The 14,546-nt window shown below is 35.3% G+C and overlaps 1 protein-coding gene across 2 annotated transcripts in view; it reads right to left on the reverse strand.

The window, feature by feature from the left end:
• Positions 1-12,371, reverse strand: part of LOC107674339 (sodium- and chloride-dependent creatine transporter 1) — a 23,407-nt gene extending 11,036 nt beyond the window's left edge. For both annotated transcript variants that reach the window (XM_016468286.1, XM_016468287.1), the window contains exons 1-6: positions 12,262-12,371; positions 11,354-11,618; positions 10,753-10,885; positions 6,213-6,347; positions 5,653-5,756; positions 4,288-4,412 (exon numbers count right to left, since the gene is read on the reverse strand). In XM_016468286.1, coding sequence (XP_016323772.1) covers positions 4,288-4,412; positions 5,653-5,756; positions 6,213-6,347; positions 10,753-10,885; positions 11,354-11,618; positions 12,262-12,310 — 811 coding nt within the window. In that variant the 5' untranslated portion in view covers positions 12,311-12,371. The remainder of the gene's footprint in view (positions 1-4,287; positions 4,413-5,652; positions 5,757-6,212; positions 6,348-10,752; positions 10,886-11,353; positions 11,619-12,261) is intronic.
• Between the last annotated feature and the right edge of the window lie 2,175 nt (positions 12,372-14,546).

The raw sequence follows: 14,546 nt of genomic DNA on the forward strand, positions 1-14,546 counted from the left end.
ATGGTTTTAGTAAACTACAATACCCCTGGTTCAAACCTGCTGTGACAGTACAAAAGTACTAAAATTAGTACGGATTAGAAATTAATTTTGTTACCCGTGGTCGGATCTGTCAGATCTATCAGTGTAAATTTGCTGCTGTGTATTATGTCGAAATTATAACAACAACAATATGAATATGAAAATGAGACTTGAATACAGTAATTACTTCCGAAACCAGAAACAGTGGTTATTTCATTGAAAAATTATTGCAATCTACATTCAATTTCTAACATGTAACATTCTACATTAATATTAAACTTAATTTAGCATCATGAAAGGCCTACTGAAAGAGCAAGGACATGTGATTCCTCATGATTTGACCCCTTTAAAGCATGCAGTACACTGGTGTGTTAACCCCAACATGTACAAGCAGCGATCCGATTAAAATTCATTCATTTCAAGGACGTGAGGGTCACTCTGTATGAAGTCCGTAGCATCTTGCCAAGTCATTTAAAAATATTATCACTTCATACTCATTTAGTCTTGCTGTACAGTCTCTCCTTCAGGCCAAGAACATGCTGTCCTTTTCTGAGCCTCAACAAACCAGTTTACTGCTTCTGCGCCGCGAGCTGAACTGATTCTGAAATGACAGTACTAATTTACCATGCAGGGGTAAGAGTAAAATACCACTAGCACTAAATGGAGCTCCGCTACAAGCTGTACGATTTTAAACCAGAATTATTCAGTAAAAAAAAAAAGGTCTAAAAGGTCAGACCTAATTCATAGGCTTAGGAGGTTTGACTACATTTCATTTCCATTTCTGGGGCTAACTTTGGTGTGAATTTCAATTTCAGGCCCAAAGATGAACTATTATATAGTATATTTTACTGATTAGAAAAATGTTGTTAAATGCACATGCATGCAGATGGTGGGTTGATGAGTCAGTAAATATGCAAGTTTCAATAAAATGTTGTCTTTAGTTCAGAATATGATGTGATGTTCACTAGTGTTGGGCGATATGCTCAATTTTCCTATCGTCCTATCGTTAGACTGTGAGATCGCCGATACACGATATTATCGTGCTAATCTATGTAATTATTTACGAGAAAGTGAACCAACTCCAGCGTAAGGCTAAAAGCAGCCTAATGTTTTTAATATGACTGAATTTGTATTTAACATGATAACAAATTAATAGAAGCATCGTAAGTTACTAATTATAATGCTTACATTTCCTCAGTTATTCAAAAAGCACTTTAGTTTATGCACTTTAAAAACACTCCCGTTAAACTCAGTGAATCTACACTATATGATGAATAAATCTCTTGTACTTACATCGCACGTACATCTGCACTTTGTTGTTTATAATGAGAGAATTCGCGAGTCAGAATTCAGTCAGCGCACTGAACAACAGAACTCCGCAGTTTTAGCGATGACTCATCTGAACGCCTCTGATTGGCCATTGCATTCATAAGCTCAGCATAATCGTGTGTGATTGGTTAGAATGCACAATACTGTAAAAACGCGGAAAAATAAATATAGGTCTAATGCAACAAATAAGCCTTAATATTAATTAGATAGTATTACTAGCCTGATAATAATAATAATAATAATAAAAATAATAATAATCGTCTTGCTATCGTCAAAGGTATCAGCCACAGGCAATATCTCTGTCTATCGTCGATACACGATACTATCGTCTATCGGCAAAACCCTAATGTTCACACATCTTCTAACCACCAGATTGTAAAATGTTGCTTATTAAAATGTTGCTTATTGAAAAGTGCAATTTTTAAGTTTGCAGATGATACTACATTGATTGGTCTAAAAACAGGCAATAATGAATCTGACTATAGAAGGGAGGTATCTACATTATTTGAATGGAGTTGTACTCATAATCTGAAGTTGAATGTCCTTAAAACAAAGGAAATGGTGTTTGATTTCCGACGGAGGTCAAATGCTGTTTTTGCCATTAATTATTAATGGTCAGGACATTGAAAATGTATAAAGCTTTAAGCTTCTTGGGACTACAATCTCTGCATCATTGAAGTGGGACGACAACCTAAGACGCATTATTTAAAAATCCCATCAAAGGCTTTTTTCTTTAGACAGCTTAAAATGTTTGGCGTCTCTAAGGTTAATATGTTAAATTTTTATAGAGCTGTGATCGAAAGCGTGCTGAATTTCTCAATTATGGTGTGGTTTGGTAGTTCCACAGCTTAGCAGAGAAGTCAGATTAGTAACATAATAGGGACTGCTTTGAAAATTATTGGTTGTGATCTTTCCACTATTGATGAGATTTATGTCTCACATTCACAGAAAAAAGGTCTAACAATCCTGAAAGATCCCTTACATCCAGCCAGACATCTCTTCACGCCTCTACCTTCATGCAGACGTCTTAGAGCAGTTAAAACTGTCTACACGTTTTCTGAACTGCACTTATTGTAGGATTGTTCATGCTATTAATTCCTCTGGTATTTCTGCATCTGCTTTTCACTCCCTGTAATTCATAGGACATATATGTATAGATGTATTTATGTATATGTGTTGTTTTTTTTCTGAATGTATGTTATCATTGCTGATGAGCTCACCAAGCAAAATTCCGAACAACTAGGTTGTTATGGCAATAAATAAATAAATGAGCAGTTTCATTTTTTAGACAATAATTTGGGAGAAATAATACTTTTAGCAAGCTAATGTCCATGTGTCTATAGACAAGGTACATAATGTGATAGATATATAATTTGAAATTTTACTAGAAATTTCTGAGTGAAAAATTTTCAAACAAATTGCAAGTAACACATTGAATTAAACATGAAATTTTGAAGTAGAAAGACTGAAATAATTTTTTTCTTTTAAAATGTACTCTAGTATTCTTTGCCTTTTTTACAACTCCAAAAATATTTTTTACAGTGCATGAAGAAGCTGGCTATAAACCAAAAACATTTATAAAACATTTTACTAACCATCTAGATTCATGCTCACTATTCTTGATGAAATCAGTACAGAAAATTTGGGGATTTGGTTTCCTAACATTTATAGTGTGTGGTCGTATGCAGTTTTTCTTTATGCAACAGCCTTTAGCAAGATATTTATGCAAAAAGGCGTGAATTTAATGTCAATCTTGTAGGATGGTCATGTTATGTACAGATTATTAGTGATAGCTTCACAAAAATCTGAGCGACAGCAAGCCTACGTCTGGTGTTCACACTTTAAATGTGAAACATGTAGGCCTATGTGTTATGAACTAACACGTCTGCATGCGTGAGCGTCACACAAGAACATGTGGGGCGTTAAATTCATGCCGCATACTATTAGTCTATTAGTCTAGTCTGTGATGCTTATTCAAGGATGATCAGTATTTTAGTCTTAAGTATTATTAACTTAAACATAAAATTAGAATTAAATCGTAATCAATGTCTTTGCGTTTGTGTATGTAAAATCAAGGCATTGCATTCTGGGAATTATATCGTCCTCAGTGTTTAAGGACAGCATATAAGAAGAAGAATGTACTGATTGTGATAGCTGAAACTCACAAACATACACACATACCTGCATTCCCATTATAAACTCACACACATAAACAAGTCTGCATACACACACACACACACACACACACACGTCTGGTTTGCTATCCTTGTGGGGACTCTCCATAGGCGCCGTGGGGACCTCAATTTAGGTCCCCACCGTGACACGAGTCCCCATGAGTCTGTGTGTATTCAGGTTTAGCAGGTTTAAGTCCCCACCAGAATAGAAAAACAGGTACACATACACACACACACACACACACACACACACACACACACACACAAAACACAAACTGCTAATCGTCTGGTCCCTTTCACAGTAATATGACTAAGAGCAAATAGCATTGTGTATAAACATGATCATTTATATTCTGCTTTCAATTGTATTGTCAATCCAACAATAAACATTTACAGTAATAAACAATACAAGCCACATATCACACTGCACTGAAGTTCATTTACTGTATAATATCATCATCATCATATCACAAATGTTCATGACTCACACAATGCATGTTTCATTCATTTTCAGTATATCATTCTTGCATTAAACATTGATTTCATAAATGATTTACTAGAACCAGCCCCAGGTCAGAAATGCATTCACTTATGTGCACTAAAAACAAGTGAAAGTAAATTATTAAACACCTGCATTAAGATGCACGTAGTTTCAGGGCTGGCAGACACATAAATATGTTTTAAAAATATACATTTGTTTGTCTTACCATCCAGTATAGTACATAATCTGTCACCTGTAATGAAGTAAATGACTGTAGGCTCTTACCTGATTCAGCCACTTTAGAGATGTCCACACCTTGTTCAGATGCCATGAAACCTAAGATGGAGAAGACCACGAAACCAGAAAAGAAACTGGTGCCACTATTAATAAAAGCCAGAACAAAAGCGTCCCTGAGAAGAGAAGAAAACACAGACATTAACTGCAGCTCAGTTTTGGCATGTGTTGGGCTTTATTTGAATGCAGTCAGATGGTTGTGTAACACATTAGATGAAGCCTAAATAGTGTATACTGAATTAAAAATGTCATAATTTTATTTCAGATAAAAGGCATATAATAATGCCACCTCATTGTCAGTATTATATTCTTGTGAATAATTCAAAATACTGCTACAATACAATTATTTCAATAATTTATCTACTCAAGGTTATAGAATAAAGAATATAATGCATTAAATACCATAATTTTTTATGAGATATCGTGTTGTAATGCACTGCACTCTTAAAATGTATAACCTTGAATTTGTACATACTATGTACCACAATGTACCTAATGTACCATAACTGTGGTTACAATTATTTATTAAATGTTAATTTATTAATAATGAATAATAAGTCAATAATAAAATAATACAATTATAATAATACTTTATTTAAAAAAAATGATTAACACTAGTGCTGTCAATCCATCCAAAAAATTAACTAATCACACTTTTTTTTCCTGAAATTAATCACAATTAATTAATTTAATGAATAAAACGAACTATAAAAATAAAAATTAATAAAATAATCAAAATATTAAGGCATTAATCATATTAATTATATAAAGGCATTTTTGTAGTAATTTAGTAATAATATTCACTTCTAATTTAATACACATTTTTAACATGATAATTGAAGTGAAAAGCTGAATTTTAAAGATGTGCATGAATTTCAAAATTTCACAGTAGCCTATTTAGTTATGTCTCCTTTTGCTTATTTGATTAATAACCTAAAAAAGTGCAAATCTCCAGCAATCAAAATTATAATCAAAATTTTATGACAAATATATAAAATCCTAAAATATTTTATTTCCAATTTTAAATGAAATCATCCCAGACTGTCAATGTATATATAACCAGCCAAAGTGCTTTGTACATTAAAGTCAAAGCATAGAACTGCTGATTCCGTGCATCTGGTTACTAATGTATCCAGGACATTTGAGATCTACTATTAAAGTGAGAGGCCGTTTGCTCTTTGCTAGCCACATCATCATTCAAATCCAGCTTCATGTAAGACAAGGTCAGGACTCGTGATGGCGTGAACGTACTAGACACAACGTCTTTTAAAAAGAAAACACACTGGTTCAGAAAGTACAAAAGACGTCATAACAAAAATGTGTCCTTGTCTCTTCAAGGCTGTGGCGGGGGCTTACTTATAGCAGTCATTGTTGAATCGGTTATAGCTGCCGAGGGCCGTGAGGGCTCCGAGCCCGATAGCGTAGGAGAAAAAGATTTGAGTACCAGCATCGATCCAGACCTGAGAGAGACAGAAAGAGTAATGACAGTCAGACAAACAGATCCACATCTGAAATGATTATTGAGCTCAAAGTGGCTCCAGGTACTGGACATAAAAGTCAAGTTTTAAAACTTTGAACGTTCTTAGAAACACTAAAATGAAACCGTATTGTGCATCATACCTATAAGCAGAGAGAGAAAAGTAAATACACTGAGAAAAAAATAATGAAGCGTACTGAATGACTTTTACACTTATTCATTTGGATAAAATCAAATGATTTCATCCAAAGTGGTAGAGAGGTTTGAAGCTCTACAGAAAGCTGGAAACTGAGAAAAAAATAATGAAGCGTACTGAATGACTTTTACACTTATTCATTTGGATGAAATCATTTGATTTTGAAATCAAATGATTTCATCCAAAGTGGTAGAGAGGTTTGAAGCTCTACAGAAAGCTGGAAGACAGAACTGAAGGTCTCACCTGTGCCTCTCCTAGCTTAGACCAGTCAGGTTTGACATAGTACATGATCCCATCATAAGCACCAGGAAGAGTGACGCCCCTCACCAGGAGAATAATCAGGACCACATACGGGAACGTGGCAGTGACATACACAATCTGTCAAAGACAAAAATTATGAAAGATGGTTAAGTCAACTGTTTTCATTACCTACAACTCACTGAAAAAAAAAAAAAACAGCCAAAAATCTGCTAAAAATTTCCATGATGTAGATGAATTTTTTTCTTTGAATTTGGAAAAATTTAGCATTACATAATTTGCTCACCAATGGTTCCTCTGCAGTGAATGAAAGAGAAAGAGTATCCAAACAGCTGATGAAAACATCACAATAATCCACACGACTCAATTGACGTCTTGTGAAAGGAAAAGCTGTTTTTGTAAGAATCAAATCCATCATTAAGGTTGTTTTAGCTTTAAACTCTTAATTCTTGCTAAAATGCCAGTCCATAATCCATAATAACACTTTCTCCATTAAAAAAGTCCATCTCCTGTTGTCCTCTCACATCAAAATCCACCAATATATTTGCTTGAAACTGTTTTGTACTGTTTTGACTTGTAATCAGTCAGATGAGACAACTTTTTATACTGGACAAAGCAATATTATGGCTAGAGGAGTCATATTTTAGCCAGAAGCAACAGTTTAAAGTTAATAACATCTTAACAATGGATTTATTTATTAGAAACACAGCTTTTCGCTTCACAAGACATTAGTTGATGGACTGGAGTCATGTGGATTACTTGTGGATTATTGTGATGTTTTTATCAGCTGTTTTGACTCTCATTCTGACGGCACCCATTCACTGCAGAGGATCCACTGGTGAGCACGTGATGCAATGCTACATTTCTCCAAATCTGTTCCCATGAAGAAACAAACTCATCTACATCTTGGATGGCCTGATTGTGAGTAAATGTCATTTTTGGGTGAACTATTCCTTTAAGGTGTTTATTATTACTATTAATATTGCTCATACTGTAGTTGGGTATTTGAGGTATAAACATTAAACTTTGGCACAAAGCTCATAATCCACTGCATGTGCAGCAGCCATGGCTGATATCTCAAATCTTGTTTGTTAAGCAGAGATACGATGTTATTTCTCAAAAAGATCAGACTTAGTAAAACACCCTAGCAATGACTAAACAACCTTGCAACATCCTGGTGACCATTCACAACATGAGTTTTGCATGAGAAAGTACCACTCATATTTTCTTCACAAGATAATGTTATTTTCCGTGATTAATAAATGTCCTTGTTTGCTAAAGAATTTTGGCAGTCATTCACGTGCATTTAAGAGCATTTGCTAGACTGATCGTAGAAAGCCACATATAATACAGATAACAATCTAGTTCAAGCCAATAATATCAGTAGATTTATATCAGAGAATCTGCTGCATTGCATCTCTAAAATACACTTTTCTCAGCAAGGACGTTGTTAGTCACATGCTGAGCATTGCGTCATGTGAACGAAGTTGAGAACCATGCACTGCACGTCTCACTGCCTTCTGTTATCAGATCATCACTGATTTTTTCAGCAAGGAGAGGTTTACTGATTCAGCGGTCTGAACTTTGAACTCTGATGATATGAGACGGATTGTAATCAGGGAGCATTTACATGAAACTTGCTCATTCCAAGCCTTGCTGGTTTACGGACTTAGCTCACATGTCATGTATTGTCTTACGAGCTTGGCAGCCTTCTGTAATTGCTCCACATAGACACAAAAATGTAGGACAGCCATTCTACATCAAGCCCATCGCATTAAAAGCATGCCGCCTGGCCACAGATCTTCACAGACTTCAACTGTTGCTGCAAACCCTGTCTCCTGAATTCCCTCGGGAAGACGAGCTCAACTCAAAAAACACAATGCTGCCCAGTTACAACAAAAACACGGTCACGGTTTAGGACGTGCAGTGCATAATGAGAGCTTTCTGAATTCTCCACGTCATTCTGTGACATCTTTGTCTGTCCACAGTTAAGAACCATGTCATCTCTAGTAGTCCTGACCTCAAGAATAATCATGAATCCTGACACATCAATGAAAAATGGTCCAATTATCTCTCTATCACACTAGACACTAGTCAATCAATGATGGATGAATTGAGAAAATGTACTGGTCATATATAAATAATTATTATATTATTATATTATAAATGAAAAATACATATTTTTATTATAAATGGAAATAAATATAGTATATATATATATATAAATATATATGTGTGTATATGTTTGTTTGTAAAATGGCACAGTTTTATAAATATCTGAAAGTACACTCTTAACATCAGTCAGTCAAGCATTATAATATGATAATCAATATTATGCTTAGTTTAATTTGCAGGGGCTTTAAATAAGCCATTCGCAGATTTATTTCTCAGAGAATTGAAAATATAGTGGCTCTTTTGTGCTTGGTTCAAGCGATATAACACTGAATCAACATTGAGTGAGTTTGGGCAGGACTACCTGTTTGTCTGACCAGTGCTAGACTTGAGGAGTGTTTGGGAAAATCTGTCTGAAAATATATATATATATATATATATATATATATATTAATAATTTTATTCAGCATAGATGCATTAAATTGATCAAAAGTGCCAGTAAAGACATTTATAATGTTACAAAAGATTTCTATTTCAAACAAATGCTGTTTTTTTAACTTTCTATTCAGCAAATAATCTTGTAAAAAATATATATAAATCACAGTTTCCACAAAAATATGTTTTCAACATTGATAATAACAAGAAATGTTTCTTGAGCAGAAAATCATCATATTAGAATGATTTCTGAAGGATCATGTGACACTGAAGACTGGAGTAATGATTTAATAATAGCCTTCATAGCATTAGCTGTCTGATGCATGGCAGTTGAAATCAAATACTCCTACTGCACCATAAGCTCTGTTATCAGCTCAGACTTTAAGATTCAATCCATCCCGCTTTTTCAAGTGACTATAAAGATGCAGAAATAGACCTGAACTAAAAATACTGTCAGTAAACAAACTCTGTTCTAATTCCCATGAGGCCTGAGAATCTGGGGTAATCTACCGCTTAGTATTTGTGCCCCGCAATAATGAATCAGATTCTGAAATAGCCAATTAGCTCACTGTAACACTGGCTTATTGTGTGCATGTGTGTGTGTGCGTCAGTTGTCTGAATGAGCTTGACTCGACGCTTACTCACAGTGTCCTTTCCATCAACGAAAAGCTATGAAGGAAAATCACGAGCTGGCAACTATGAGTTCAAATAACCTACTTTCCACTATTTAACTTCTTTACTAGAAACATTAAGCCCTGCTTTGAGTTCACAGGAGTAACTCGTTCGTTATACAAGGATGACCTTCTATACAGTAAAGGCAGCAGAAATAAAATGAAGTTATTATATTATTAAGGGTTCACATGATCCCGCCTCTCTAAAAGAGAATATGCCTGTCGGCCATTAGTACGAGCACCTTGTCACGTCCCACTGCAGAAACCCACTCGTGACCAACCAGTCTCACAGTGCCTTCCTGACAGGGCACTTTACAACATTTCCCACCACACCCCAATTGCAAATAATGTTGCTATGGTTACCGCTCTGCCTCACTCCTGTACTACTGTGACAAAGCAGAAGTGGGTGGAGCTATGCAAAGGTTACACAAGAAAGTCACATTGCACTTGATAGCACAAGCTAAACAATGGAAATGCAATAACATGCTGTCTTTGATAGGCATATTTTTACGAATTTACGAGCAGCATAATAGCACGATTACATAAGAAAATATGAAGTGTCCTACAAACTGATCTGTTAAATTCTCATTCAAGTTTCAAATGAGATAAAGCTGGATTCAACTGGCTATTTGCATTACAAAACACTGAAATTACTGGGAATATACTGTATGCTCTGTTCCCAGATATAGTGAGCATGTCCCTGACGTGAAACTTGGTACACAAGTTCTGAAAATGATCAAATATATTGTCTCTCATCAGTATCTCTTCAGTGTCGCATGATCCTTCAAAAATCATTCTAATATGCTGATTTGCTTCTCAAGAACATTTCTGATTATTATCAATGTTGAAAACAGTTCATATTTTTGTGGAAACCATGATATATTTTATTCAAGATACTTAGATGAATAGAAAGTTCCTAAGAACAGCATTTATTTGAATTCTTCTGCAACAAACATTTACTGTTACTTTTGATCAATTTAATGCATCCTTTCTGAATAAATAAAAATAATTTCTTTCAAAAAAAATATTTACTGACCCCAAATGTTTGAAAGGCAGTGCATATTTAAAAATATATTAAAAACAGTACTTTTTGTAAGAAGCTTGTAATGTAAGTAACTTGACTGTCATTTAACTAGTGGTTAGTAGCTTCCCCAATACTAGTTACCACTGTTACATAGCCAAGCTTAAGTTGTAGTGCAGGTATTTGATTCTCTGCTGTCCATGTGACTGAGTGCTGCTTTTACCTGTCTTCACCCCACACAGGGTTCACACATGTAATGAGAAGCACTAAAGAAAGCAGGTCTCACCTTTCCTGTTGACTTCACCCCCTTCCACACACAGAAGTAAACCATCACCCACACAGCCATAAGACACAGCATCAGTTCCCAGTTTATGACTCCTGGCTCATCCAGCCCATCAGAGATGTTCAGAACCTTGTTCCTGAGATGGAGAAAGACATTCATGAATGAAAGCACTGTATAAAGCTCATTTTAATCTATAAACTCATACGTAGCTTGAAAGTGATGACTTTCCAGAGCTGTATAGTCTACTGTCACTTGTGACTTTAAAACTAACCACTTTGTCAACAGATGATCTTCAAATCGGAGATTTCACTTTGAATAACCAATAATATGAAATGCTTACTGCAGATTCAAAAATCTTGTACACAGATTCAAGATTGTACTGGGAGCACAACATGAGCAAATGTAATGCCACAGGTTCATAACGGAAAAGCAAATTATGTGTCTATTGATGTGGGATTAATAACAGTTAACCGCAACATAACATCAAGAAAAGCACATCATATTTTAACAACAAAAACACATTCATCTTGTCAAGAGTTGTTATGAAAGGCATTTCAAATATTGTTTGTGTAAGGAATGAAGTGCGTAAAAACCAATCACTCACTCCCAGAATTCAATAATAGGGGAACGCCCATCAGCAAGCTCTTCGCACGTCAGGTTCCCGAATGTGGAGTTGCCAATGGTGCCGTTTTGGCAGTCGTCGTGGCGGAAGGTCTCTATGCAGTTTTCGGTGTTCCACGGGTTGTCGCAGGTGGACCAGGGCAGCGTGGAATTGAAAGACTTTATGAAGTAGTAGAAACCCCAGGCAAGTACCATGATGTAGTACGTGTTACAGAAAAACACAATCACCATGGAGGCATAGCCAAGTCCTAAAACAAACCGGTAAAAGATAATTGAAAATCAACCCCTTCTCTTCAGGTGTAAAGTGCTGATGAATCATGCATGAATTGAGGCAGTAAATAGAGCCAAATTTGATTTCTTGTTGTCTTTGATAGAATAAAGCAAGGATATACTGAAGGGCATTCATTGAAGTTATATATTGTCCTTATAACGTATTTGTACCCTTTTTTGTGATACAATATGTACATAATTTTGAAACATATCAGAAAACAAAGTCAAGGTATTATGTGATATGGATACTGTGTATAGATGATATTAGATGACATCAACACATTATATGGCTTAATTCTGATTAAAAAAAAGTGTTTGTGTGTGTGTACATATATATATATATTAATAATATAATTTTATATAATATAAAATTTGTAATAGGTAAAAGGTGATAAGACATCAACATATTATGTGGCTTAATTCTGATACAAATCATTTCATTAAAAAAAGCAAAACAATAAAAAAAAAAAATAAAAAAAAAAATATATATATATACAATATAATATAATATTTTTAAAAAATAAGGAATGCATGTTTTAAAGAATGCTATGTTTTAAAGGACAACCTAAAATAGTATCACAGCTTAAAAAGTAAGGTAATGCATAAACATGAAAAGCAAACCTTTAAAAAGAGGTGCAATGTTCCACACATTGATGCTTCCAGCCTTCATAAACTGACCCAGCGCAATCTCCAGGAAGAATCTCGGAATGCCTCCCAGAAATATGAACAACACATAGGGAATGAGGAACACTCCTGTGAAACACAGCAATAGAGACAGACAGAGAGCAATGTTAAAGACAAAATGGAACGACATTCACAACCCATGTTAGGTGTGATGCATTTCTGAGCAAAATTAGATATTTGACAAGAGTTGCATTTTGATAAAAGATTAGGAATAATTGTTGAAATTAAATGCATTGATGAATCGATCAGCAACATGTTTTAAAGTGAACAGGCTCAATTTTGAAGGTTCAACACTTGATATGATTGGCAAAGGATTGCATTTTGCATTCATTCTAGTCACAAGGTCTCATAAAGTACCAATGCCCAATAAAATTATAACTAGAAACATAAACTGAGGTCTCATGATGCATATAATGTCAATTAATCCCAAAAGACATTAAATAATGCATTTGACACATCTTCAAAGTTCATTTTAACTGAGGGAATTATCTGCTATTTGTGCATGACACCTTCACATGTTGGCACATCACTTAGGATTTGAGTGCCGCTGGCCGCATTAGCATTTATCATGCGGTCAGCACACTGATGCGTCAGCAGCAATAAACCTTCGCTCTACTGATCTGAGATTGACAGCCACAGTAGAGGCTTAGAGAGGGGGTTGGTCGCCGGTGTGATGCAGATTATCCACTGAATACGTGCTGGCGTGCTCAATGAAAGTCTTGATGATGTCACCTGCCACTCATGGGCGAGGTGGACTGCGGGGGAGGATGGCCACATGTGAAAAGGAAAAATACAATGGAAAAAAAAAGGCAGAGTGGAAAACCGGCATGCCGTTATTCAAAGTGACACGCTTACGTAACACTAGCTCTGCAGGCTACACAGCTGATTTAGAACGAATGCAAGTGAGATAATCTAAAAAAATACAACCAAACCAACCCCTGCTGCTAATTTAAAAACACTGATATGAATGAATTGGCTTATTTGGGAGCACTGCTCAGTCTCCATTCAGAAAACAACAGCTTTTGTTGGACTCATGACTCAGAAAGAAGCCTTTTGATGAAGTGCCTACAGAAGGAAGCACCGAACACAATGTGCTGCACTAACCGTCCTGCCAAGCCATAACAAACAGCCACTAAACCGTGAGACTATTCCTCTGGGAAAAAAAGGAAAATATGCATATGTGGGCTTGTGTTTGGCTGATTTGCAAACTAAAAAGGATGCCACAGCAATGCCCTGCGAGCGGATGATGCATGAGAATGTGACTGCGGGTCAATGCGAGAACACGTACACACGCTAGAGCGAAATGAGAACAAGTGTGACTCACACACACACAGTCTTGCACGTACTGCAGTGGCTGACGTCGTGAGCGTGGAGCACTTGATTCTGTATCAGCGGGTGCTCATTACAGACTTTTAGAAAAGTGAGGAATCTTTTCAGCTTTCTCTTACAGTGCATAAGAGCTGGCGTTTCATTGCTAATGGTGTCTACTCAAAAAGGAAGTAGATACAGCAGCGGTACACAGTGGTTTATCTTCCCAGATGTTGCAATTCACATCCTCCCGAAATGTAACACTAACAAGTTGCCATTTTGATGTAGCATTTTCATCTGGAAGATGTCATTTTTAGCGTGTTCACTCAACTGCAACATGTTACTAATATGTAGATGATAGAATTGTTTTTGCTATGATTTAGAACAGCGATTTCTATCTGGGGTTTGAAAGAGTCTCTTCTGCTCACCAAGGCTGCATTTCTTTAATTAAAAATACAGTAAAAACAGCAATATTGTTAAATATTATTACAATTTAAAATGTTTTCTATTTAAATTTGTTTTAAAATGCCATTTATTCCTGTGATGCAAAGCTGAATTTTATTTATTATTTATTTTAAATTCTTATTATTATCAATGTTAAAAACAGTGCTGCATAATATTTTGGTAGAAACCGTGATACATTTTTTCAGGATTCTTTGATAAATAGTAAGTTTAAAAGAACAGCAGTCTTTTGTAATATTATACATGTCTTTACTGTCACTTTTGATCAATGTAATGCATCCTTGCTGAATAAAAGTATTAATTTCTTTAAAAAATTAAATCTTACTGAACCCAAGCTTTTGAGAAAAAGATGTTAAAGGGGTCATATAATGCTTTTTTAAAGATCTTTATTTTGTGTATTTGGTGTAACAGAATATGTTGACATGCTTTAATGTTCAAAAAACACATTATTT

Source organism: Sinocyclocheilus anshuiensis, unplaced genomic scaffold (genome assembly GCF_001515605.1).
Source record: "Sinocyclocheilus anshuiensis isolate Anshui unplaced genomic scaffold, SAMN03320099.WGS_v1.1 scaffold188, whole genome shotgun sequence".
Classification (NCBI taxonomy): Eukaryota; Metazoa; Chordata; class Actinopteri; order Cypriniformes; family Cyprinidae; genus Sinocyclocheilus; species Sinocyclocheilus anshuiensis.